Here is a 25,896-nt window from a genome sequence, read left to right as displayed (position 1 = left end):
AAATGTTAATTCCTGTCCCCGAAACATTCCTTTTCCTCTTCTCCCACCTTGGAAGTTCCTACCCCACAGATTCTGAGTTTCCACAGAAATGAACGTTTAGAAGCCTGCTCCTTCCACTTGGTTGTAAGCTCCTTAAAAGACAGGCACTCTATCACACGAGTCCACCCTCATAGTAGGTACTCTGAGCCTTGTTTGCATGAGAGCAAGAAAGCAGCATAAAGTCTGAAAGGTTAAAAGCAAAGGTCAGGAAAATAGGGAGAAGCAGTTCAAACCTCACCTGGCTTACACCCCTACTGCTCCTACAAAATTCTTCAAAAGTTCACCTAACAGGTTCAACATTTAAAGCATTCCACAGCTATCATTCCCTCCCCTGAGCAACTCCTCACTTGGCTCCCAGGATATCATTCTTTTTTTTTTTTTTTTTTTTTTTTTTTTTGTGGGACCTTCGCGGGTGGCCGGGGATCGAACCGGCGCTGCAGAGGCTGCGGGCAAACTAGCAACCCAGCCCTCAACTGCTGCACCACCAGGGGAGGCCTGGATATCATTCTCTTTTGGCTTTTCTCATATCTCACTGGTCATTCCTTCTCAGTTTTTTTGCTGGTTCTTTCCCATCTCCTCAATCTCTTTAACATTTGTGTGCCCCAGGGTTTAGTCGTTTCCATCAACACGCAGAGTCTCTTGAATTTAAATATCATCTACATTTATAACTCTGGTAACAGAGACCCTGAACTTCAGAGTCATTTTCTATTCAACATCCACTTAGATAACTAATAACAGTCTGAAAACCTAATATACCGAAAACAAAAATCTTGAAATCAGAACTCTATCTTTCAAGTTGAGCAGGTCAAAAATGATTGGCATCATTCTGATTCCTATTTATCTCACACCCCACATCTACCTGTTACCAAATCCAGTGGTCCTACCTTAAAATGTACTCCATTCCCTCACCACCTCCATGTTACCATGATGGTCCAACTGACTAACTCATTTTTTTACAATAACCTCTTGCCATCTTCTACTTTCAACACACAGGGAATCCCTCACTGCACATTGTTTTACTGTGCTTCACAAATGGTGTCTTTTTTTTTTTTTAAACAAATTGAAGGTCCGTGGGAACTTTACAGCAAGTCTACATGTACCGTTTATCCAAAGGTAAGTGCTCACTTCCTGTCTGTGTCCCATTTAAGGTACGGACATTGATTTTTTTAGACATAATGCTACTACACACTTAATGGACTACAGCAAGTATAAACATAGCTTCTATATGCACTGGGAAACCAAAAATTTTCAGATTCCCTGTGTTGCCACAGTCACTTTATTATGGTGATCTGGAACCAAACTCCAAGATCTCCAAAGTATATACCTGTATCAGCTAGTTTTAGAATCTAAGTCAAATTATGCCTCTTGACTGTTCAAAACTTCTAATGGCTTCCCACCTCAATGAGAATTAAAAACCCATGTTGGATTACAAGGCCTATCCAATCTGACCACATACCTTATCTTCCGACCTCATCTCCCCCACTCCCCTTACTCACTCCACTCTAGCCACAACTGTTGGCTTCTTTTCTGTTCCCTAGATACACTTACTACCTCAGGGCCTTTGCACATGGCCTTCTCTCTGCCTGAAACATTCTCAAGTTATCCACATGGTTGGTTCACTCCCTCACCTTCAGGTTTTTGCTCAAATGTCACTTACTCAGTGAGGTCTGTCTTGACTATGCTATTTAAAATTACAACTCCAATCAATCCCTCATCTCTGAGTTTTCTCCACTACACTCATTACTAGTCTAACATACTGCTTACTTTATTTAATTTGTGTTTATTGTAGAGCTCTACTAGAGTTCCATGAAAGTGAGATTTGTTTGTTCGGTTCACTGTGGTTTCCTCAGGGTCAAGAACAGTGCTGGCATGTGGAAATGGCTCAAAAGGTTGTTTGTTGAATGAATAAAATGAGAACTTCTCGATTTATTGCTAGTATATCTTCAATACTCAACCTTTGCTGATCCCCTGCAGGGTTCAGTACCCTAGTACTTAAAAGTATCAACTCAGGACTTAGTTACATTAAACTGAAACTTTTGTGTTTTTTTTTTACTTTTGCGAATCTGTGTCTCTACTCTTGTAACAGTTAATTTTTAATTATAATTTATACACTTTTAAAGAAAAACGTTAAGAAATGGGGGACTAGCACTAGTTAAACTGAATGACAAGTTTAGAAACCGTCTTAAGAGTAGGGCTGCCATATAAAATACCGGACACCTAGTTAAATCTGAATTTGAGATAACGAATGAATTTTGCGTACGTGTGCCCCAAATACTGCATGGGACACATACTTAAAAATTATTAGTTATCTGAAATCCTATTTGACACGTGTATCTTTTTTCTTCTTCTAAATCTAGCAACCCTATTTTAGGAGAACAAGCATTTTACTCTTTGTCATTTCCACCTCGACATATCAAAACAAACTAGAACTTAGCCTACCTACAGTCTGCGTGGCTTTTAAGGCCCAACAAATGTACCCCCGTGGGCGAGTACTTAGGCCTGAAGCCCTAAAAATCAGAGGCAAAGGCCAACAGTACACTTTGGGAGGGGAAAGGCCCTAGCAACTCTGAATAAGCAGCCCCGCAGGATCAGGTGGGGTCCAGCTCCCTTTCCCGGCCTCTCAGGCACCTGGTCCGTGGGGGCCAAGGCAGGGCAGCCACTTTCGGGCCCTTACCAATGTTGCCTTCGATGGAGAGACTTCGGAGCCCGCGCTCCCCGTGCAGACCCCTGAAAGGGGGCACGCCCTCGAGTGGGCTCTGAGCCATGGAAGTGGAGGGTGCTCGCAGTAGTCTTAGAAAGAGCCGGCCCGCCGTCATCCCACCCACGATTCGCGCAAATGTCACTTCCGCTGAAAGCACTTCCGCCCCCGACACCGCCCTCACGCGCTCCGGCGCGCATCTGACGTCAGGAGATCGCCAGGCAGGAAGTGGGTGGGGTCGTGGGGTCGAGGGGGTCAAAAGCGAACACTTTGATATCGCGACGTTTGTGGAGAAGCGTGGCTGCAGGAAGTCCTCAGGGGTGGGGGAGGGTTTGTTGCTAACTGGACTCGCAAGGGCGAGATTAGCCCCTTCGGTTTTGTTAATTGGACAAATAAATTTTAGAAAGAGATATAATCGTAAAACTGAGGTTACCAGCGCGGGAGGGTCGGTGGGGAGCAAAGGTGGGAGGGCACAGTGGATTGCGGTCGAGGACTACTGGTGCCTGGGTGCTGGGTGGGGTGTACTAACACATCGCTAGAGGTGAGAGCCAGTATTTCTGAATCATCGGTGTCGTAAACCATTGTTACTCCAATTAAAAGAAAAAAGAGGACAATAGCATCACCATTGCATTTTTATGTGACTTTAAAGACAAGCCAAATTAATTGTAATTTTAAACAAGGGTTCTTGTTTTCCAGCAAAATATTCTAACATGGGAAGAAATTGGACGGCTTTGAGTATGAAAATGACGCCATCTGATGATTTGCGCAAATTAACTTTTCTTCATTCCTTGTTAGGGCGCAGCACAAGCTGGTACATTACTGAATAATCAACAAATTAGTTCAACTGCACCCCACCCCTTATTTTGTCTCTTGAATGAATAAATGTTCGCTCAGTCGATTTGCATAATAACCAAAAATCCCATTAAGATAAGTGGGTAGAGGTTCAGAAATGAGATGGAACTCGTTTAAACCGGATAGATTGGCTTGTGTGGGTCTGAACAATGACCGGGTGAGCTGCCGTGAGGGCGGATTAGGCGGAGGTGGGACATGTGAATGGGATTTGTGAAAGGGTGAGAACTTGGGTACAGAGACTTGCTGGTAAGTACGAGTGGAAACCTACTATTAAAGAACTGTATTCTGCAAAGGAACAGGGACAGTTCTGAGCATCTGGCACTGAGTGAGGCCCTGACAGGCTTTGTCCTGCCACACCCCATTGTCATAACGACTCCAGAATTAATGATTTATGAAATATTATCAAAGGGTGCTTCACCTTGCAAGATTAAACCGTAAGAGTCAAATCGGGTGTATACAGGCAAACAGACATTCAGGCAGCACTTTTGGAGATGGGAGATTTTCAAAATATCGCTCTGATTGCAAGGGGCATGGGAAGAAGTGTCAGCGCCCCACTTTTCCTCCGATCCTGCCAAGTCGGGGGTGCGGGGGCAGTTGGGTGGGAGGGGAGCGAGCGCGCCGCCTCCCTATATGCCCCCAACACCCACCCCTACATCCCCCAATCCTCCAATAGCCCGGGTCTGTGACTGTACTTTGCAGAACTGCCCTCAACCTACTGGAACCACTTCCCTGCACAGGTGGAAACTCTGTGAATTCACGTCATTCTCCTCCGCCCCCCTTCCGTGTAGGGTACACCTACATTCACCACTAATTGCAGAAGCGACAGTGAAAAGCCTGGCTCTGTTGCCTCAGTCAGGCTTATACTCTAAAGCTCCCTGAGGTTCAGGCTGAAGCCACCTTTTGGGGACTTTGCCTGAAGATCCCACCCCCACCCCCGGACTCCTCCCCTTTCCTGTTTTGCCTCCCCTACTGTACTTAGCAGTTTCTCTTAAGAGCACTTCTTTAATAAATCACTTGGATGTGAAGTGCCATTCCAGGTCTGCTTGGGAAATCCGGCCTAAAACAACCGACTCCAGAGGGCAAGTGAAGGGATGGAGGAAAAATGGAGGAAAAATGTCTGAAGTTGAGGTTCCTGCTTCACTGTCTCCAAATAGGTGTGTTTGGGAAAGTTCATGGACCTGGTGGGATCTGCTTAGTGGAGTCAAAGATGGGACCTGACTAGGTGGAGAGAGCAAAGGGTACATAATCAGGCAGAAGTGAGGACCTAATTCTGGAATTAACTAGATAAGTGATCTAGTCAAAAGAAATTCATTATAAAATGGTACTGATACTAATCCTGCCTTATAGGGGTGTGGTGAGGATTAAATGTGGAAATCCACATAAAGCTCTTAACCTAATGCCTAGCATATTATAAGCACTCAATAATGTTAGCTATTATTATCATTCCTTATTGTTTCATTGTACTTTGTGGGTGCTTCTGTTTCATCTCAAATCATTGTCTCTTTTTGCAATGAGACCCTGATTGGCAGGAATAATCTTTGACTAGTACAAAAATCCCACTTGGCCATACCCAGCAATTCTAGATGATCCAAATTCAGTAAATACTTATGAAATTAAACAAACTGACCAAGGGCAGGGAGTGGAGGGGGCAAATAATGAAAGACATAGACACAGGGAGACAAGATGGAAGAGGAGGAGGAAGAAGGAGAGGAACAAAAGGGGAGAGAAGATACTTTTTCATTAATAGAGCTGCTGACAGTGTGCTACTTTCTTGATTGGCTTTTGGGGCAAAATGCAGTCTAATAATAACAAATGGATCTCAGCGATCTTAAGCCCACCGTGACTTTCCTTCACTAAGCTCAATAACATTGTGTTTGAACCACTTATATTTATCATCCTATAGGCTTTGTGCTTTTCTTTCCATTCATGTTCTCCGTGTGTCACCTTTGAGTATGAGGACACAACCGCTGAAAGGCCTTGTTTCTTACCTACTGCTCTAACTCCCCCCGTCCCCTCAATTTTCTAGCCCTTATTGTTACTCACGTTCAAGGAAAAGGAAACAGGGCAGTATAGGAGAAGTACTAACTTTGGATTTTAATCCTGGTTCTGTGTGATCTTCAGCAAGACCTTAACTTCTCTGAGCCTCAATTTCCTCATCTGTAATATGGGGATAATAATAGTACCTACCACAGAGGGTCAATGTGTAGATAGAAGAAAGATGTGAAAAGTCCTTAGTAAAATGTGTGAGACAGAACTGGAGAAAAAAAAAGCCCCAACAGAGAAGTAAAGCTTGAAAGTTTTAATGTTTTGTGATTGGTAACAGAGCAGTCTCAAGGAGATTCCCAGAGAATCTCTTCTGACTTTAGAAGCACTTCCTGTGAACAATGGAGGGCCCTGCCTCGTCATACTCGGGCTTGCTGATCCACATTTGCTGGAAGGTAGACAGAGAGGCCAGGATGGAGCCTCCGATCCAGACCGAGTACTTCCGCTCTGGGGGAGCAATAATCTGCAAAGAGTAAATGGAATGAATCATGATCTGCCCCCAAGGAACAGGGAAGGTAATCCAGGAATTGCCTCTCCACCCTGAGGCTGCCTGGGAAAGGACAGCCACCATGGTCAGAAAGAAACTGGGTAGACCTTGCAGTAGGTTGGATTATTGCTCAAATCTTCACTCCCGATTTACCTGCCCCTCTGTGGAAAGAGTACATTGTTCTACCCTGTGACTTTGGGCTGGGCCCTATATTTGCTTTGGTCAAGAGGATGTTAGTAGACATGATACAAGCAGGGCTTTAAATGTGCTTCAGGCATGCAACTGGGTATGCTCTCCTACGCCTCTGTCATCTTGAGAAGAGCTGCCCTTGAGGAGCTGCTGGCCCTTCAGCCTGGGTCCCCTAATGTAAGAAGTGGACCTGATTTGAGTTGAGCTGTAGAGCTTTCTAGACAAACCTCATCTAGATCACCTGACTTCCAGCAGACCTGTAGATGCACAAGCAATAAAGGTTTATTGTCATGTGCTCTGAGACTTTATGGTTGCTTGTTACTTGGTTAGAGCTGGTAAGATACAAACATCTATAGGGGCAGCGCTGTTCGGTTCTGGAGTTTAGATGCATAGGCTGCTTGGGCTGGGCTTCCTCCATTCCTCAGTCTGAGCTAGTGTACTCAAACCATGTCTTGAACTTCATCTGTCAACAGCCGCTTGTTCTTAAATTCATACATACAGTGCCACTGGAAGTCCTGAACTTAGCCTTTAGGAACTCGTTGTCATGTCAAACAACTTTGAACTTAAAAGTGGATCCAGAAGGACTGATTCTTAACCTCATTTCCCACTTTCTGAAGAATCTAAGAATCCAGTGCTAGAACAAATCAGATACTAAATTGAATTTTTTGTCTCCATAGAACATCTCCACATATCTCCTAAATTACAAATATCATGGAATTGTAGAATATGATTTTTAGAATTATCTTATCATTTAGGCAGACAAAAGTTACCTAGATACTCCTTGGACAGATACCTCAAGGATAGGCACAGCCAGTAAGAAGGTAATGGACTTCATTGCTAGGCAGTTCTAGTTGTGAGAAAACTCTGGGTTGTCTTAGGTTGGAGGTCCTAAATCTCGGTCCCCAGCCCTATGCTACAGCTCTTCGCCGTATCCTTAAGTCTTGCCTCATCTTCCTGATTTCTCCATACAAACCCTTCTGTCCAATTTGGTAGCAAAAGGTGCTTGTACATTCAAACACACTCTGGTCACCTTTGCTCACTCCCCTTCCTGGAGCGCTCTTTCTCATCCTCTTATGTTAGTTAAGTAGTTCTTTTATTGATCATGTCTATTATTTAGATACTGAATTCCTTGAAGCCTGGCACATGGTGTTAAACTCAGGGCAGTGGCTCATAAATTGGGATATGCATCAAATTATTGGTATTCATGCAGCACCCTAGCTAATGGGGACACCCCAGACCTGTTGTACTAGAGTCTGGGGGTAAAACTAGGGCTGGTATCCTGACATATAGTCCTGGTAAAAAGTTCTGCTGCAGGCACGGCAGCAGGACTGTGGTGGCACCAGGGAGGCGAAGAGCCCACTAGCTCCACCCGTTTCCTGGTGACCCGCTCTGCTTCCTTGTGCTGAGCAGTGGTAGGCAGGGGGCAGGCCTACCCTTTTGTGAAGAAGTTTCTTAGAATACTGGTATAGGGAATACTCTCATTCAGATCCTCTGAGACTAACTTTATTGTGAGGCTTTGTAACTTGCAATCTTTATCTTGATTCCATTTCCAATTCTGTTTCTAAACCTTTTAGCAGCAAATTTCCTAGAAGCCCTAAAGAGTCTCTGATTGCTTGGGGACGGGAGGCTGTTGGAGGAGTAGTGAGGCTGGCGGGCTCCCATTCTGCTGGGACCTCCAAGGTGAAAAGTCCACAGGAAAAGCAGTGTGGGGAGGGCTGTGGCCAACACAGGGCAATAGGCTGTCTAGGAATCAAGGATTGTCCCTGTGTATTTGAACTGGCAGCCTGGCTGGTGGCCAAATGCTCACGTTTAGAATGCTCACTTTTCTCTTTCTGTAGGGTAACACCCACATCCTTTTGAAAGTTTAAAAATGCTATAGTACAAAAACAAAGTAAATAACCCAGTCAAAAAATGGGCAGAAGAGCTAAAAAGAAACTTCTCCAAAGAGGAAATGCAAATGGCCAACAGGCATATGAAAAAATGTTCAACATCACTTGTCATCAGGGAAATGCAAAACAAAACTACAATGAGATACCATCTTACACCAGTGAGAATGGCACATATTAAAAAAACTAGCAACAACAAATGTTGGCAAGGTTGTCGAGAAAAAGGAACTCTCCTGCACTGCTGGTGGGAGTGCAAACTGGTCCAACCACTATGGAAAGCTGTGTGGAGGTTCCTCAGTCTGCTAAAGATGGAGCTTCCATATGATCCAGCAATTCCACTCCGAGGTATTTACCCAAAGGACACAGAAACATTAATTCAAAAGGGCACCTACACCCCTATGTTTATAGCAGCACTATTGACAATAGCTAAGCTATGGAAACAACCCAAATGCCCAAAAATAGATGACTGGATCAAGAAGATGTGTTACATATACACAATGGAATATTACTCAGCAATCAAAAAAGATAAGCTCATGCAATTTGCAGCAACATGGATGGAGCAGAAAGGGATCATGCTCAGCAAAATAAGCCCAAAAGAAAAAGAAAAATACCAGATGGTCTCACTCATAGCAGAGTTTAGAAAACCTAAATAAGGGACCAGGAAAAAGACTAATTAATACAAAGTAAAAATCAAAATCAACAAGCAACTATAAACCACAGACACACTTCCGGGGGTGAGGGGAGGAGGGAGTAGGATCAAAACAAGGGGGGGTGGGAATTGTGTGGGGACTATAACCAAGATGAAAATGCATACATTGTGCAAAAATGAAAAATGATGTAAAAAAATATATATATAATTAAAATAAAAAATAAATAAATAAATAAAATGCTATAGTGTTGTCTCCTTCTTTTCCTTCCCTCTGTTTCTCTTGTCCTAATTTTTCCTCAAACCTCTCAATAGCCTCTTCATCCCATTTCTTTCAACCCCTTCTTTCATGGTGTCCTTGTGATTATGTTTGAGAGCCCTTGTTAAACATGTTTCGGGCTCATCAGTGTCCAAGGAACCATAACCCCCTGAGATGAAGTCTGTCTCAAACCAGGATGAAACTGAACCCAGGAGACCACCAATGGGCCTGACAGCCTGATTCTGAGCATCTCCCAAGCAGAAAGTCTGTCTTTGTTCAAAGATTTCTGTACAAAGAACAGGATGGAGGGCCTCCCCTGGTGGCGCAGTGGTTGAGCTCTGGGCTGCGAGGCTGCCCACAGCCTCTGCAGCGCTGGTTCATTCCCCGGCCACCCGCGAGGGTCCCACAAAAAAAAAGAAAAAAAGAAAAAAAGAACAGGATGGAGGGAACTGGGAAGAGACCCACCTTGATCTTCATGGTACTGGGGGCCAGGGCTGTGATCTCCTTCTGCATCCTGTCAGCAATGCCAGGATACATGGTGGTGCCCCCAGAGAGGACATTGTTGGCATATAAGTCCTTGCGGATATCGATGTCACACTTCATGATGGAATTGTAGGTTGTTTCATGAATCCCAGCAGACTCCATGCCTCGTGGAGATCACAGTATCCAGTTAGCATCCATCACTTCATAAACACATACTTCCAGCTCCCCAAGTGACCCTCTATTGTTGCAGCTACCCTAGTTCAGACCCTTACTCACCTCCCAAATGTGACAAGATCAGAACCTCTAACTGGTCATCACTCACCCTTTAGTTTTCCCCAGTTCTGACTGATCTTTCATGTTGTTGCCTGAGGTATATTTCTAAAGAAATGCTTTCATCTTATCATCTTTTTCACAGCTTTATAATCTACATGCCCTATTTATCCTTTTAAAGTAGACAGTTCAGTTGTGTTTCGTGTGTTCACGGAGCTGTGCAACTATCACCATGATTTATTTTTAGAACATTTTTAATATCCCAGAAAGAAACTTCATACTCATTAGTAGACACTCCCTGTTTTTCTCTTACCTCTTTCCCAGCCCTAGACAACTACTAATCTATTTTTCTTCTCTACACATTTGCCTATTCTGGACATTTCATGCAAATGGAATCAATACAAATATCACATCTTGTGTCTGTCTTCTTTAAGTTAGCATAGTCTTTTCAGTGTTCACACATGTTATAAAATTTATTAATGGTTTATCCTCTTTTATTGCTAAATAATATTTCATTATATGGAATGTATCTAAAATATCACTTTGACGGTCCCCTTGTACCTGAAGGTTGACATCTAGCTGCCTTAACCTGGCATCGAGATCTCCCAGAGTGAAAGATCTTGCATGCCAGACCAGCTCATGCCTGGACTCCCCCACCTCTAGTCTTTTTCCCCATGTGATGTAATTCCACATTGTAGATAGATGAATCTTCCTGAAGTACAAATCTGACCCCTTGCTACACTGTTACCTAAAAACTTCCATGACCCATATGATTAACCCTCATGTTTTTTGTGTGATTCAATGTCTCTCAAGCGTGTGCATAAACACATAACAAATGACATACTCTTCCATTATGTTCAAATAGAACATGATCTTCCACACCTCCAAGCTCTTGCACATATCATTCCATTGACACTGAGTGCCATTACCCACTCTGTAATCCTTCCAGCCCTAGATACCATAAAATACTTAATCTTGGGGCCTCCCTGGGGGCACAGGGGTTAAAGACAATGCTATCAAGCTATCACCAGCCTCTGCAGCACGAGTTCCATCAACAGCCGGCCAGGGAGCAATCCACATGGTGCAGCAGATCTCTCCTGACTCGCCCGCTGCTCCCCTCAGCAGTGTATTTCGTCAGTCTGCCTGTTCTGCTCCCCACTCTGTCTCTAGTGAATCCCCTCACCCCCACCCCTCCGCACCTCTGGCTTACACGCCAGTCCTTGTATGCATAAATAAATAAACCTTTAAGAAATACTTAATCTTTAAAATTCTGCTCAAGGGCTCACCTTCTCTTAGAAGTCCTCCCTGATTTATTCCTCTTACAGCACTCCATCAAGTTTGCTATTTACCAATACATGAAGATCAACATTTACATATGGATGCCTCAAGAAAGTAATTGTCTTTATATTAAACAGTATCTTATTTAACATTTACTGTGACCCTCTGTGGCAGACACTATTATTATTTCTATTCTATAAAACTGAGGTAAGGTCACGTCCAAAGTGACAGGCTTTGAAGGCACAGTTTTGAGACTTAAAAGCTAATGTGATCCTCTCCCGCCCAACCCTTACTATAGGTTTCAAGCTCTATGACTTCAATGTTGAGTGATTCAGGAAGTGTTTTGTGTATTAACCTTATTCTTAGCTTCATGGTATAGTCCCTATCCTGCTTTTCCTTTATTTTGATTTCCTTATCCCATTATTTAGAATTATATTCTATTATATTCTATCAAGTTATGTTCTTTACAAATTTTTGGTCCTACTGGAGAAATATGGAGTATGTGTTAATAATAAATAAAGTGTCCATGACTCCCAGTTTTTCTCCCACTATTCCCCACCCATACCTCTACCCTGCCCTCCCCATGGCAGGGGCTGCGGGCAGCACCTCACCAATGAAAGAAGGCTGGAAGAGGGTCTCAGGGCAGCGGAAGCGCTCATTGCCAATGGTGATGACCTGTCCATCAGGCAGCTCATAGCTCTTCTCCAGGGAGGAAGAGGAGGCTGCTGTGGCCATCTCATTCTCAAAATCGAGGGCCACGTAGCACAGCTTTTCCTTGATATCTCGCACGATTTCTCGCTCAGCTGGAAGGAGTAGAAATGACAGAAAGTAGATTCTCAGTTCAGTTAGTTTGGTCATTCCATTTTGATGTCCATAAAAACCTCCTTCTTGTATGCTGGATTCAGTCTCAGGATGAATGCTAATGGTTCCGTTCCTTTATCTAAAAGGATGTCAGGAAGGTCAGAATCTCGACTCCCAAGCATGACTTCACATGGGGGTTTCTCCTTGCTCTAATCACTGTGTCCTGAAGGAACTTCAGGTCTCTCTGAGAAGCTTGCAAGACATATTTCTGTCGACTTATAGCTTGTGATCTTACAAAATCTAGGAAGGCTGCTACCTCAAAACCATTACCCAGGGGTGGGGGAGACCTGAGACATGATATCCACACCTTAGAAATTTAGATCTTATTTATTCCACTTTTCCTCAGACAAATCATACACCCTCCGGTAATGAAATGCATCACCAGAGCTTTACTATCACTCAGCTCTATAAAAACCAGCCTGATCCGGGTGTAGACAGGGACGGAGGGAACAGGTCCCTGGGGAAGGAGGGAATGCTATGAAAGGACAAGAAGACCTAACCTTGTCCCTCCCCAGGGCATCTTGGCAGGGAACCTTCCTCCTCAAGGAAAGCAGCCTTGACTATCTGAATACACAGCCACCGCCTAGGTCCTCCATGTCTGCCCCAACAGAGTTTGAGGACACAGGGCCACAGACTTCTCATTAGCCTTGAGAACTACTTGTCCCTGATCATATTTGGTTCTGAGCTCAAGTCAGAATCAGGAAAGGGACTGAATACCTGTGGTCACAAAGGAATAGCCTCTCTCTGTGAGGATCTTCATGAGGTAGTCCGTGAGGTCGCGGCCAGCTAGGTCAAGGCGCATGATGGCGTGAGGCAGAGCATAGCCCTCATAAATGGGGACATTGTGGGTGACGCCATCGCCTGAGTCCAGGACGATGCCTATAGACAGAGGGAAAGGAACCCATGAAAACTTTACTTGTCTTTCATCTGTCTCTTTCTGGGGTCAATTATCAAAGGATCTTCAACCACCACATTTTTCTTTACCAGCTAAGAAAATTTAACCAACACGAGAAGCATCAAACCTATTTTTTGTGAATGTCAAATTTATTCTCCCAAATGAGACTGTAGCCTCTGCAAGGCAAGTAAAATGTCTTCTTATATTCCTCAGAACACTTATGATAACACACTTGTCATTTTGCATCTAGACTGCACGTTCTTTATATGAGACAAGATAATTTGCACAGCCTTTAGGCAAACTACACATGTGTGTGTGCAGTAAGTATGTTAGATTTGAAAGGGGCTATAAAAATCAGCCAGTGTGAAAAAGCAACAGTCTCTGCTGATGAAAAAGTTAATAAACACTGAAGGGAAATAAGGTTTCTTAACATAAGAAATCTCTCTCCATCTGATAACTATAATTGATGGGGAAACACTACTATATTGTTGGTGTATTATTATTATTTAATATTGTCCTGGATGTTCAAGCTGATGCAATATGACCGAAAATAAAAATAAGAGGTGATATTATCAAAAGAAAACAGAATTGTTGTTATTTGTATATTATGTGGGTATAGACCTAGAAGACCTAAGAGGGTCAACTAAGAAGCAATTAGAGCTTTTAAGACAGTAAGGACCAGATACGAACTAAAACTCCAGAGACTAGAAGCTTACTCTTGTACGAGGATGTTGATCTCGGCGTATTTTATGATAAAAAATAAAAAGTAGAGATGGCATAAATGTTTAGCAATAGAGAAAAGATCTTTGAAAAAGGAAATAATAGAAATATCATTCAATGACTACCATGTGGCCATTAAACATCATGTTTACAATATAAAATCAAGAGCATCCCCATAAATGCAAGTGCACAGTGCAGGACACAAAACTCTGTATGGCCTTGCCTTTCCGCATCGCTGTCCTATTGCCTATAGTGACATTATCTTTTACTGCTGAATCTCCCCACTTTGGTGGTTAGCTCCACAGTGCCTAGTATCTTGTTTATCAGTGTTCCACGGCCTGGTGCTGTGGGAGCACATGGTAGGGAAGAAATGGAAAAGAGTTAATGAATGAGTGAATGGAGAAATCAATGAACATATGAATGAATGAATGTTTGAATGATATTCATGGAAGTGATCAGATCTCAACTCAAAGTTGCTTTATTTTGAAGATCCATCTGTTTCCCTGAGCACCTTTCCATACCAAGGCCACACACTTCTACATCCACCACTGCAGGTGCTGTGGTTGCTGCTGCATGAGCAGAAACACTCCAGTATTGCTCTTGGGCTGACCCCCATGAGGGAAATGGCTCTGGCTGGATGTACTCATTATGGCATGTTCATGTAACTTCTTTCCTGCTGTACTAGGTAGACTCTCATCTTCATTCCACATGGGTATGCCCTTCTGTTTTTCCTAAGCAAGGTTTTCCCTGGACTTGGGCTGTCCCTTTGACTTTTCTGAGCCGGAGACTCTGTAGGAGACTAGCTTCTCCCTCCCTCCCATTGATGTCAGAAAGGGGACCCATGACAAGGCTGCTTACCAGTTGTGCGGCCAGAAGCATACAGGGAGAGCACAGCTTGGATGGCAACGTACATGGCAGGGACATTGAAGGTTTCAAACATGATCTGAAAAGACAATGCAAAATTAAGGACTATCTGGCAAAATTCACAGTATCTCTTGGCCTGCAGATGGTCTGTAATCTTATTAAACAGGGACTGTGCTTATTTAGCCTACTCCTACCTCTCACAGGAGCTGGCATAGATTATGCACATGCAGTTCCTCAAAAAACTGTGTTGTGTTGATGCATAGGTGGGAGAAAGGGTCTGGGCCAAATATCTGGGCTGCATTCTTGTGCCAGAACTCAAGTTTTCCTGGTCTCTTACCTGGGTCATCTTCTCCCTGTTAGCCTTGGGATTTAGGGGGGCCTCCGTGAGCAGGGTGGGATGCTCCTCAGGTGCTACCCGCAGCTCATTGTAGAAGGAGTGGTGCCAGATCTGGTTGAGGCAAAAGTAAAACGAGACTCTCAGTGGTCTGGAAAATTCTGACTGACATGCCTCGGGTGCTGGGGAAGCATGGCATAACATTCTCAGGATGGGCTGGATCTGGAGAGAACTGAGCATTTCTGACTGACATTTAGAAGTGATAGTCCTTCTCAACATGACTGGGAGACAGGACTCAGTCAATACACTTAGTGTGTTGATTATCTCATCTGACTTTCCCCCTTTCTTACTCTCCTCCCTTATCTCCTCTGCTTCTCCCCATAGGGGGCAAGGCCATTGTCTCTCTCAGTATTCCTTGCTTTCTGGCTTCTGTTTGTATTTGGCTGATGGAAGATACCAGCAAGAGTTTAGAAAGTGGAAGGAGAGAGAGAGATTATGGTTTTCCTCCCAGCAATGATGTGGCTCTCCATGCTACAGTTCCTCTTGGGTGACCCCTCTTCCAGCTCACTGAGCCCCAGTGACACTGCCCTCGCTCCTTCAGACTTGGGGGTGTAAGAGCTTTCCTCTGTTTCTAGTACTTATGTGCCTCAACACCTTTTTCTGGTCCCCTAACCTTGCTCACATCTCTGTAATAGGCCTTCCTTAAATTAATTACAAAAGCCCAGCTGAGTGTCTCCAGCTGTGTCCTGCTGGGGACCTGACAAACACACTTGAACTTTCACTGTTTATTAGTGAGCAGGCTAGCACTTTGGACAGGAATTCTCAGCACTTTGTCATTTTAGGCTGGACAATTCTTTGTTGCGGGCAGCTGACCTGTGGACTACAGGAGGTTTAGCAGCATCCCTGGCCTTCACCCACCACTTGCCAGTAGCACCTCTCCAGCTGTGACTGTTCCCAGACATTGCCAAATGTCCTCTCAGAGGCAAAATTGCCCCCATTGAGAACCATGGCTTTACTGGAAGTTATTTCTTCCCCATGTCCACTTCCTTCTTTGGCCATCTGTGACAACCAAGTAAGAAACTTTATCTCAGAAGGATTTGGCAAAGAGTGGAAAGGGCATCGGACTTTGATCCTCTCAGAGGAGGGGTACTTGATTCAACTGTAGCCCTATGTTCATGGACTCTGGCTTTGTACTAGGGATGTTGCTAAATATGATGAGGGTAGATGTGAACCAGGGATGGGGGATCCTGGCAAAGGAAAGTCTCCAGAGACACTGAAGGGCTTCTGAGGCAGAGGAAAAGGTACAAGCAGAGCCCCTGGACCCTGAATGCTTCACAGAGGATGTGAAGGAGATGGCAATGAGTCTTCATGAGTGATGCCAGTATTTCTGCAAACGTGGGCTCTATTCGTCTTTAGTCTGGAATAAGAGAGTCCCTGTTCTACCACACTCTAACCTGTGTTTGGTGTTCTCACTCTTAAGGTATGAAATAATTTGATAGGTAAAAATATTTAGTTGTTTTTGGGCCTCCCCAGTGACGCAGTGGTTGAGCGCTAGGCTGCGAAGCTGCCCACAGCCTCTGCAGCGCAGATTCGATCCCCCACCATTGGCAAGGGTCCCAGATGGTGCGCAGACCTCTCCTGCCATGCCCACTGCTTCCCTCAGCAGCGTACTTTATCAGTTTGCCTGTTCTGCTCCCTGCTCTGGCTCTGGTGAATTCTGTCACCCTCCAGTGCTTCTGACTGTATCCAGTGCTAGTATAAACAAACAAACAAATAAATAAATCTTTAAAAAAAGTTTAAAAATACTTAGTTATTTTACTTTGAATTTTTTTATTTGCTTCAAGTGAGTTTAAGCTTTTTTCAGATTTACAACTTTTTATAATTTATTTTTTTTAAGATTTATTTATTTATACATACAAGGGCTGGGATACAGGCCAGAGGAGCGGGGGGAGGAAGAGTAAGAGGATTCACCAGAGACAGAGTGGGGAACAGAACAGGCAGCCTGATGAAACACACTGCTGAGAGGAGAAGCGGGTGAGACAGGAGAGGTCTGCTTTGCCCATGTGGGTTACTCCCTGATCTGCCGGGAATCGAACTCACTCTGCAGAGAGAATTGCTTCATAGTGCTGCGCTTAACCCCTTGCGCCACCAGGTAGGTCCAACTTCTTATAATTTCTACTTGACAAATTATCTTTTCATGTCTTTTGTTTATTTGTCTGGTGGTGATTTTGTATTTTTAACTATCAATTTGTATTAATTGTTTATATTAATCTTCATTGCATTTGCTATCAATATTTTTCACAATTTGCCATTTGCCTTTTAAATTTGGTTTTATTTTTCACATATTAGAAATTACAATTTTTTAAGAAGTCAAATTTTTTAGTTTTTTCTCTATGGTTTCTTTCATCAAAAATTTGATAAATCCTGGGCCTCCCCTGGTGGCGCCGTGGTTAAGCGCTGGGCTGCAAAGCTGCCACAGCCTCTGCAGCGCCGGTTCAATCCCCGGCCACCGGTGAGGGTCCCACATGGCGGGTACGTAGACCTCTCCTGCCGCCCGCTGCTCCCCTCAGCAGTGTGTTTCAGTCCTTCTGCCTGTTCTGCTCCCCGCTCTGGCTCTGGTGAATTCTCTCACCCTCCCGCACTTCTGACTGTACTCAGTGCTTGTATAAATAAATAAATAAATAAATAAAAATCTGATAAATCCACTACATTATAGTTTTATCATTTGAATTTTTATATTTAACTTTTATATTCAATTGCTATGTGTTTGGTGAAATGGTGCAAAGTAAGGGCAATAAACAAATACTCCCCATCCCCCAAATAACTAATCATTTGTTTCAGATAATTCATTGAATAATCCTCTTCCCACCTATGGTGTTGGAACATTCATTTATCGTTTATTTCCTCAACTTATGTGCTGGTACCAAACTGTTTTAATTTTTATAACCATATTATACATTAATATTTAGATATGGCAAATCTTTTCTCAAGAATTTCTTCTATTATTATTATTATCTTCTTATAAATTTCTTATTCACATTTTCTCATCATTTTTGCCTTATTTATTTCTCCATCTCTTTATGATTATTTAGCATAATTTGCATAGAAGCAGAGAGTAAACCAGGTGCTGGGGAGGGGGAGACGTTGGTAAAGGATATAAAGTAGCAGTTATGCAGGATCATTAAATTCTGGAGATCTAAGATCACCAGCATGGCGACTCTAGGTAACGATAGGCTAATGTATATTTGAAATTTGCTAAGAGAATAAATCTTAAGTATTCTCACCGCAAAGAATAATTGTGAGAGGACAGATGTGTGAAATAGCTTGAACATGGTGATTATTATATAATGTATAAGCATTTCAACTGATCAAGCTGTATACTTTAGATATATATAATAAAAAATGTGAGATTTTTATTGGAATGGCAACATGCCTACAAATTAGTAATTTGGATAGACTGAATTGCTTTACCCTATTCATTTTTTTTAAAGATTTATTTATTTATGCACACAAGAGCTGGGGTACAGGCCAGAGGTCCGGAGGTGGGGGGTTGGGGAGGTGAGAGGATTCACCAGAGACAGAGTGGGGAACAGAGTGGGGAACAGACTGACTGAAATACACATGGGCGAGTCAGGAGAGGTCTGCTGCGCTATGTGGGTAGCTCCCTAGCTGGCTGGGGAATCGAACTCATGCTGCAGTAACTGGAGATAGCTTGATAGCACTGACGTTAACCCCTGTGCCACCAGGCAGGCCCCCCTAAACAGTTTTTCTTTGAAGGCACATAATACGTGTTTAGCGGTTTCTTTAAGGAGCTCACATAGTTTTACTACTGTTAGTAAAGTATTTTTTCCTAGTATATTGAATTAGATATTGTTAGATAGATATTGTCAGATATGTATGAACAGTATATGTCATTTGTTGAACATTAAATATGTTCTATATCTTGGCATTTCATTAAGCATTTATCCAATTCAATCTCCAAGCAACCTAATGAAGAAAGTATTTTTAGTTACACAAGTGAGGAAACTGAGGCTTTGAGGGAAGGTTTTGTGTCCAGATCTCCCTGCCACTGACTGCAGAGCCTGTGCTCTTAACTGCTCCACTGTGTGATGCAAAAGCTATTGTATCTTACCTATTTATTTCACAACCAGTGAGTGAATCTAAGACTTAGAGAAAGTATATGTGAATTATGGATTTCAAATCAACATTCTTTACTCCTGGTTGCGATCTGCTTAACAAGCCCTTTATTATATTTCCAAAGCCCATCACTGCAGAATCAATAACTCTCAGACAGCTGTCAGCAGAATTCATCAAAAGAATATTTAAAAAGCCCTATTAGCATTTTGCATGCATGATTCTGTTTATCACAAACTACATTTTGAAATGGACTGTCCTCTCATATTTTCTTACATAAAACAGCTGCTAGAAACCCCTAGAGATTCCTCCTTAAAAATTTTCATTGAAGAGTCATCATTATAACATAGCACTAGTGCATCTGTCGGAAGTCATGATAGGGACAATAAAAGGAAGAGAGAGCTATTTACTTCTCTCAAGGCGGCAGCAGCATTTTAAAAGGGTAAGTGCGAGACTGCAGTGAAAGCTACATGAGAGGATGAAGCTGGGAATCAGGCAGGGCCAGGTCCTCAGATGCCAGACGGAGTTAGGAACCTACTGTTGGTTAATGAGGAGTACTGAAGATTCCTAAGGCAGTGAGTGACATGATCTGATCTGTTTTTAGAAAGAAAAGCTTTGCAGCAGTGTAGAGAATTAATTGGGTGAGTGAGGCAGGAGACAAAGAAATCAGTCAGGAAATAGTCCAGTGAGAGATGCAGGCAGCAGAGACTGGAGATGGTCATAGGGATGGACCAGAAGAGAAGAAGGATGTGAGAAACATTTTAAAGGACGAGCTGACAGGGGCCTGTGGGAGTCCAGCATCATGACATTGTGTTATTGACAAGCACATTAAAGGAGGGTCTACCAATACCTTCTCCATGTCATCCCAGTTGGTGATGATGCCGTGTTCAATGGGGTATTTGAGAGTTAGGATACCTCGCTTGCTCTGAGCCTCATCCCCCACATAGCTGTCTTTCTGGCCCATTCCCACCATAACACCCTGCAATGCAAAAGAGAAGGGAGGAGAAGTGAATTGGCTGAGGGCTCCACTCAGAAGGATTCAGGCACTGGAGAGTCTCTGAAGAAGGATGAAGATAGAAAAGGGGGGAAAGACAGCAGAAGGTAAGGGCGGACCAGATACCAGTGAATGTGGAGGAAAGGGGTGATGGGGAAAGAAGGTAGATTTCTTGTGGAATGTCTCTCTTCTCTTTCTTAAGACAATGTCATTGCCCAAGAGAGCAGGACCTATTCATACACCTCTTCCCCTTCTCTTTCTCTCTCTCTCTCTCTCTCTCTCACACACACACACACACACAAACACACTCACACACACACACAGCTCAGCCGTCTCCATAGCATAGTGTCCACTCCTACTGGCTCAAAGCCTTGGGTCCAGATGAACACATACCTGGTGGCGAGGGCGGCCCACGATGGATGGGAAGACAGCGCGGGGGGCATCATCTCCTGCGAAGCCAGCCTTGCACAGGCCAGAGCCATTGTCACACACAAGAGCAGTGGTCTCCTCTTCACACATGGTGAGTGTGGCCAAGTGAACCAGGAGCTGGAGCACCTTGGGGGTTTGGGAAGTAGAGAAATAGCCTCTTGTCAAATCAGGTTGGAGATAGTATTCTTGGCTTTGAGGCCTGACTCTACCTGCAACCAGGGCCCAGTACCAAAAGGGACAGGCCTCCACTCTCTGGTAGCTGGTCTTGTTCTTTCTATTCTACTGCACTGAGCTGAATTGTGTCTCCCAAAGTTCATATGTTGAAGTCCCAGGCCCCAGACCTCAGAGTGTGATAGTCTTTAGAGAGGTAATTAAGGTAAGATACGGTAATTAATCTAATATGACTGGTGTCCAACATGATTAACTGAATAGGATGAATGTCTTCATAATGAAAGGAAGTTAGGACACAGCAGACCATGTGAGGACACAGTGAGAGGATGGCCATGTACAAGCCAAGCAGAGAGGCCTAAGAAGAAACCAACCCTGCTGACACCTTGAGCTCAAATGTTTAATGTCCAGAATTATGAGAAAATAAATTTCTGGTGTTTAACACAACCAGTTGGTGTACTTTGTTATGGCAGTTCTAGCAAACTAATAATACACCTGCCTCTGAAATGGCTACAAAGCTTTAATTCAATGGAGGTAATTTCTAAAAGACTTAAAGGTTAGGAAAGGAATTAAAGAATTTATAAAATACATAACAAAGAATTATTATTTACTATATAGAGAGGATTATTATTCAGAATATATACGATATGTGTTTCTTACCATGTAGAATTCTTACACATTTATAAGAAAGAAGTAAGCAGCCCAAAAGAAAAACAAATTGTCTATGAATAGACAATTGACAGACAGGAAATGCAAATACTAACAGCTGTATGAAAAGATGCTCACCCCACTAGTGACTTAGGAAGTGCAAGTGAAATAAGACTTTCACCTATCATATTGTTAAGATTCAAGGTTTTATGAAAGGTGTCACAAAGGTGTGGAAAGACTGGCTCTCTTGGGCCTCCCTGGTGGCGCAGCGGTTGAGCGCTGGGTTGCGAAGCTGCCCGCAGCCTCTGCAGCGCCAGTTCGATCCCCGGCTGCTCCCCGGCCACCAGAGGAGGGTCCCACATGGCGCGCAGACCTCTCCTGCCACCCGCTGCTCCCCTCAGCAGTGTACTTCGGTCCTTCTGCCTGCTCTGCTCCCTGCTCTGGCTCTGGTGAATTCTCTCACCCTCCCGTGTTTCTGACTGTAACCAGTGCTTGTATATATAAAATAAACAAATAAATAAACAAACAAACAAATAAATAATAAATCTTAAAAAAAAAAAAATAAAATAAAAAAAGACTGGCACTCTTAAACTAGACAAACACACAATTTGGAACTACCCAAAAGTCCAAATTGTGGGATATTGAGCTGAAGTTCCGTGGAGTCGGCAGATCTGCATGGACTCACTCATTCAACTGAGTGAAGAAAGCAAGACTGCGGAATAGGATGCAGAGCATAAAGCCTTTCATGTGAGTTCTTTTTAAAGTGCAAAACAAGATTGTGTATTTTCCATAATGTTCTTTTTGTGGGTATGAACACATAGCAAAAAGTTCTGGAAAAAAGTCTACGACAGATCACAGTGATTATGTTTAGAGGGGCCAAGTTGGGGAGATGCTGGGTTAGAGCTGTGACATTTTCATTTGCTTACAAAGAGACTGTATTCACATGTAGTTTACAATTAAAATCAGTAACATATCATATAGTGAAGGAAGAAAAAAAAAGATACAGTAGTTACAGGTAGAAGCACCTGGGGGAGGAAGGGGTGGCTGGAGAGGAAAGAGGAAAGCAAGATCATTGCTGATGGGGCTCACTGCCCCTTCCCAGATGGAGAAAACAGAGAAATCCCACCTCTAACAGTGATATTTGAATCGAGACAGCTGCAAAGTAGTGGCGGAATTAATTTTTCCAACATCTGTTGCAAGTTTTCTTTCTTGTGTGGGGCGGGGGCTGTTAAAGGAGAACATCTGACAAAATCTTGGCACTGGATGATAAAGGAGAAGCAACAGAAGCGCAGGAGACAATGAGCGATTGCCTGGAAGCCCTGGGGTGGGACAAGGAGAAAGCAGGAAAGGTCCTAGCTGGGAGCCCGGGAAGGCTGACTTTCCAAAGTCCGGAGAAAGGAGACAAGAGACTGGGAAAAGGCAACTGAGGAGGCTTCTCCAATCCATTTCTGCTTCTGTCCCTGTTAATATTCATGCTCCCCACCCCTTGACCTTGGAGATCAAGTCCCAGCTCTTTACTTGACCCACTGGGCCCCAACAGGGTCTGGCCTCAGCCTGTACATTTCCAGACCTGTCTTCCCTGTTGCTCCCTTTGGGCTCTCCCTTCTGGACTTTTTTGCAGGGTCTGCAATCCTCTCTAACACACATACCTATTTGCCACTCTAACTCCTATAATTGCATTTTATGAGGTCTCTCTGGTCCACTAGTCTCAGTTTGTGAACCTTCTTCTTTGCTAGAGCATCTTGAACTTGCTGGAGCAATGATCAACTCTGCATACCCCAGCTAATCTGTAATTCCATAAAGGCAGGAGATGTGTCTGTGTTGTCACCAGCATTCTTCAGTGTGCCTAACACATTGACTGCAGAGTAAACTTTTGAATGAATGAATGAATGAATGAATAATGGAAGGACTTCCAGAATAACAAAGGTAGAACAAACATTGGTAAAGGAAATCAAGGTCTGAGATGAGGTGGCGAATAAAGGAAAGCACCTAGCTACTCAAAGCAATATTGTCTCTGCGTCTGAACAGATTCTGGATTGCAGAACAGCTCCCTAACCTCCTACTGCATTGGAAGAATGGAGAATTAGAGATGTCAGGAAACTGGAAATGGGCAAGTGATACTTCAATGTTCTAAAATGGTCAAATGAAGCATTATTTCTAAATCAGATAATCATGATATGCAAGGTAGGCAAGATTCAAGAAGGCATTATTAAAGGAGCTGTGATTCCTTATAATTAGTAAGGGTTTACCAAGAGCATATATGGCAGAGTAACAGCCTCCCTTTCTCCCAGTACTCCAGGCTGAGAGTGCAGAATTTGGGAGACATTTAGCTTAACCTGATCTTGGTGTCTGACAAGGTCTCTTATGACAAAGACAGGTGGGCTGAACAATAAATCAATGAGGCATATTTACAGCTGCCTGAGTTATTGTCACTGTCAACCATGGTGTGTGTGTGTGTGTGTGTGTGTATGCCTCAGGGCTCCATTCTTGGCCTTTTCTTGTGTTACATTTTTACAAATGGGTTAGATGAAAACAATGGGCACATGCTGATCAAATTTCCAGATACAATAGATATGGGGGAGGGAGTGACATTAGGTACATTGAATGGAAGAATCGAAATCCAAGATCACAAAAAGCAGAGAAATGAGCTGAATCCAATAAAATTAAATTTAATAGTATAAATGTGATCTCTGCATGTGACCCTAAATAACCAAACTGTGAAAGCTTTTGTTTAGCATCTGTGAGCAGCATCCCAAGACCCCACCCTGGGCCAAAATACTGTGTCTGGTTCTTATCAAAAGCCTTAAAAATGAATATATCTTGACTCCACAAAGGCACTTTTAGAATTTATTCTTGGGAAACATATAGGGATGAATGCAAAGATTTAGCCAAAAGCCAGGTTATCACAACTTTGTTTAAAATAATCAAAATTAACAACAACCTTGATGTCAGAAAAAGTTACTGAAAACAAGTTGCTTCATAAAATAATTGCCAGAAACTTCTACACAATGAAGGCAACAGAGTATCTAATGCAAAATTTGCCAGCTGCTGCGTCAGGTGAAACAGCAGTAGGTCTTAGATTTCCGTTTCTGGTAAAAATGCATTTTTAATTTCAAAACATTTGGTGACTCTTCACTCCCTCTATTTATTAGTTATGTAATCCTTACAAAAGCCCTAACAGAAGCTATTTTTAATCCCATGTTGTAGATTTGGAAACCAAGTCTCAGGGCAGAGAAAGAATTTAGTGCAAGCTTACCTAGCTGCTAGAGGCAGGGCTGAGCCACAACAGATTCCAAACTTTGAGCTTTCACCTTAGTGAAAATGTCCTAACTGCTCCAAGTTTGGTGTTTTTGCTTCTGCTTCTCTGTCTTTCTAAAGCTGTTGCCCGGAAAGGCCCTCAAACAAAAGGGTCAGTGTTCTCTACTCTATAAGAGCCTCTGAGCCCCGTCTACGACAGGGGTACATCCCATTTAGTGTTGATAGTTCCTGCATCCAATTTTATCTCCAGCACACAGTAGGTGCTCAACAAATGTTGGAGGACAATGCTGCTAGCTGAGTGGCTCCCTCCCTCCCACCCACCATCTGCTCTTATTCCTAATGCTCAAGTCTCCTTAGAAGAGTTTCTTGACAACTTAGTCATGGGGACTGATTAAGAGCCACCTGGGGATAGTTTTCTCTTCACTAATGGTTACTTGTCCCTGTTCTAAGCAGGTGCTCCACCTGCAGGGGAAAGTTACCTTGAAAGCTAGAAGGTGACCAAGAGGCAAAGTTGCACCTCAGTGACTATGCCCTAGCATCCCTATCTTGTGTGACTTATAGTTCAAGTCTGCCTGGCTTTTCAATGAACGCTTGTCTCCCCCTGGCACTCCCCATGCACATGAAAAGAGGGCTGGACTTTTTTTCCTAAGTAGAGCAGCAGCAGTTGAGACAAGGTATAAGTCAACTGAAAGCTGTCAACAACAACATTCTGCAGCTATGTGGGTGGATTTAAATCTGCTTTTTTAAAGTGAGTGAGGCTAAGGCAGGCTTTGGGCTGTAGGCCGAGAGTTGAGCCTCTGTCGGGCCCCATGCTGGCCTGGGAAGAAGGGTTTTTACTATGGAGCCAGGCTCTCCTGGAAGCCTCTGCCAGGAGAAATCCTAAACCTTCCTCAGCTGCTTGCTGGTAATTTGTGGCTAGACTTGAGCATGTCAGCTGAACCTGAGCCAAAGTCACTGTGGTTTCCTGGGGTCACAGCCGCTTTGCGTTCACGGAACACCAAATGAATTGTTCTGGCTCTTTTAGCAACTACTACATCTGGGCTTCATTGAAGATGTTACAGAGTTAGAAACACAGCTTCTCCACCCCCCACCCCCCCAAAAGATGGCTAAAACTCAAAATCAGTACAAAGAATTTGCTCACACACTCACCTCCCTGGCCAACCTCAAGCCGAGGCGTTAACCCCCACTTCCCATCACTCTGAAGGAGACAAGGTTTGGCTTAGTTCTTTCCACTTCTCCTTTCTTTGCCTTTTTCCCTTGGGGGAACTCCCTTCCCATGGCCCAGGCCCATGTCTCTCTCTCTGACCTTCAGTTTTCCTCAACTATAAAGAGGAAACAGTAACATCTGTCTCTTGGATCAAATGCAACAATGGAAATGAAAGTGCTTTATAAATTGTAAATCAGGGTCAGCAAACTAAGGCCTGTTTTTGTGCAGCCCACAAAGTAAGAGTGATTTTGACA

General features: G+C 43.4%; 2 protein-coding genes across 4 annotated transcripts in view; both read right to left on the bottom strand.

Moving 5' to 3' along the window:
• The window catches only part of DGUOK (deoxyguanosine kinase), a 48,892-nt gene extending 46,016 nt beyond the window's left edge, over positions 1–2,876 (bottom strand). Inside the window, exon 1 of the mRNA XM_037527653.2 lies at positions 2,714–2,876. Within this exon, the coding sequence (XP_037383550.1) occupies positions 2,714–2,855 (142 nt within the window). The 5' untranslated portion in view covers positions 2,856–2,876. The remainder of the gene's footprint in view (positions 1–2,713) is intronic.
• A 3,001-nt stretch (positions 2,877–5,877) lies between these two features.
• Positions 5,878–25,896, bottom strand: part of ACTG2 (actin gamma 2, smooth muscle) — a 31,694-nt gene continuing 11,675 nt past the window's right edge. For all 3 annotated transcript variants that reach the window (XM_037527652.2, XM_054701740.1, XM_037527651.2), the window contains exons 2-9: positions 20,326–20,487; positions 19,789–19,917; positions 14,808–14,918; positions 14,465–14,549; positions 12,709–12,870; positions 11,742–11,933; positions 9,565–9,746; positions 5,878–6,095 (exon numbers count right to left, since the gene is read on the bottom strand). In XM_037527652.2, the coding sequence (XP_037383549.1) occupies positions 5,952–6,095; positions 9,565–9,746; positions 11,742–11,933; positions 12,709–12,870; positions 14,465–14,549; positions 14,808–14,918; positions 19,789–19,917; positions 20,326–20,451 (1,131 nt within the window). In that variant the 5' untranslated portion in view covers positions 20,452–20,487 and the 3' untranslated portion in view covers positions 5,878–5,951. The remainder of the gene's footprint in view (positions 6,096–9,564; positions 9,747–11,741; positions 11,934–12,708; positions 12,871–14,464; positions 14,550–14,807; positions 14,919–19,788; positions 19,918–20,325; positions 20,488–25,896) is intronic.

Source organism: Talpa occidentalis, unplaced genomic scaffold (genome assembly GCF_014898055.3).
Source record: "Talpa occidentalis isolate TD23 unplaced genomic scaffold, MPIMG_talOcc4v2.1 talOcc4.5, whole genome shotgun sequence".
Lineage (NCBI taxonomy): Eukaryota > Metazoa > Chordata > Mammalia > Eulipotyphla > Talpidae > Talpa > Talpa occidentalis.
The sequence above is the reverse complement of the archived record's forward strand: the minus strand, read 5'-3'. Positions and strand labels throughout refer to the sequence as shown.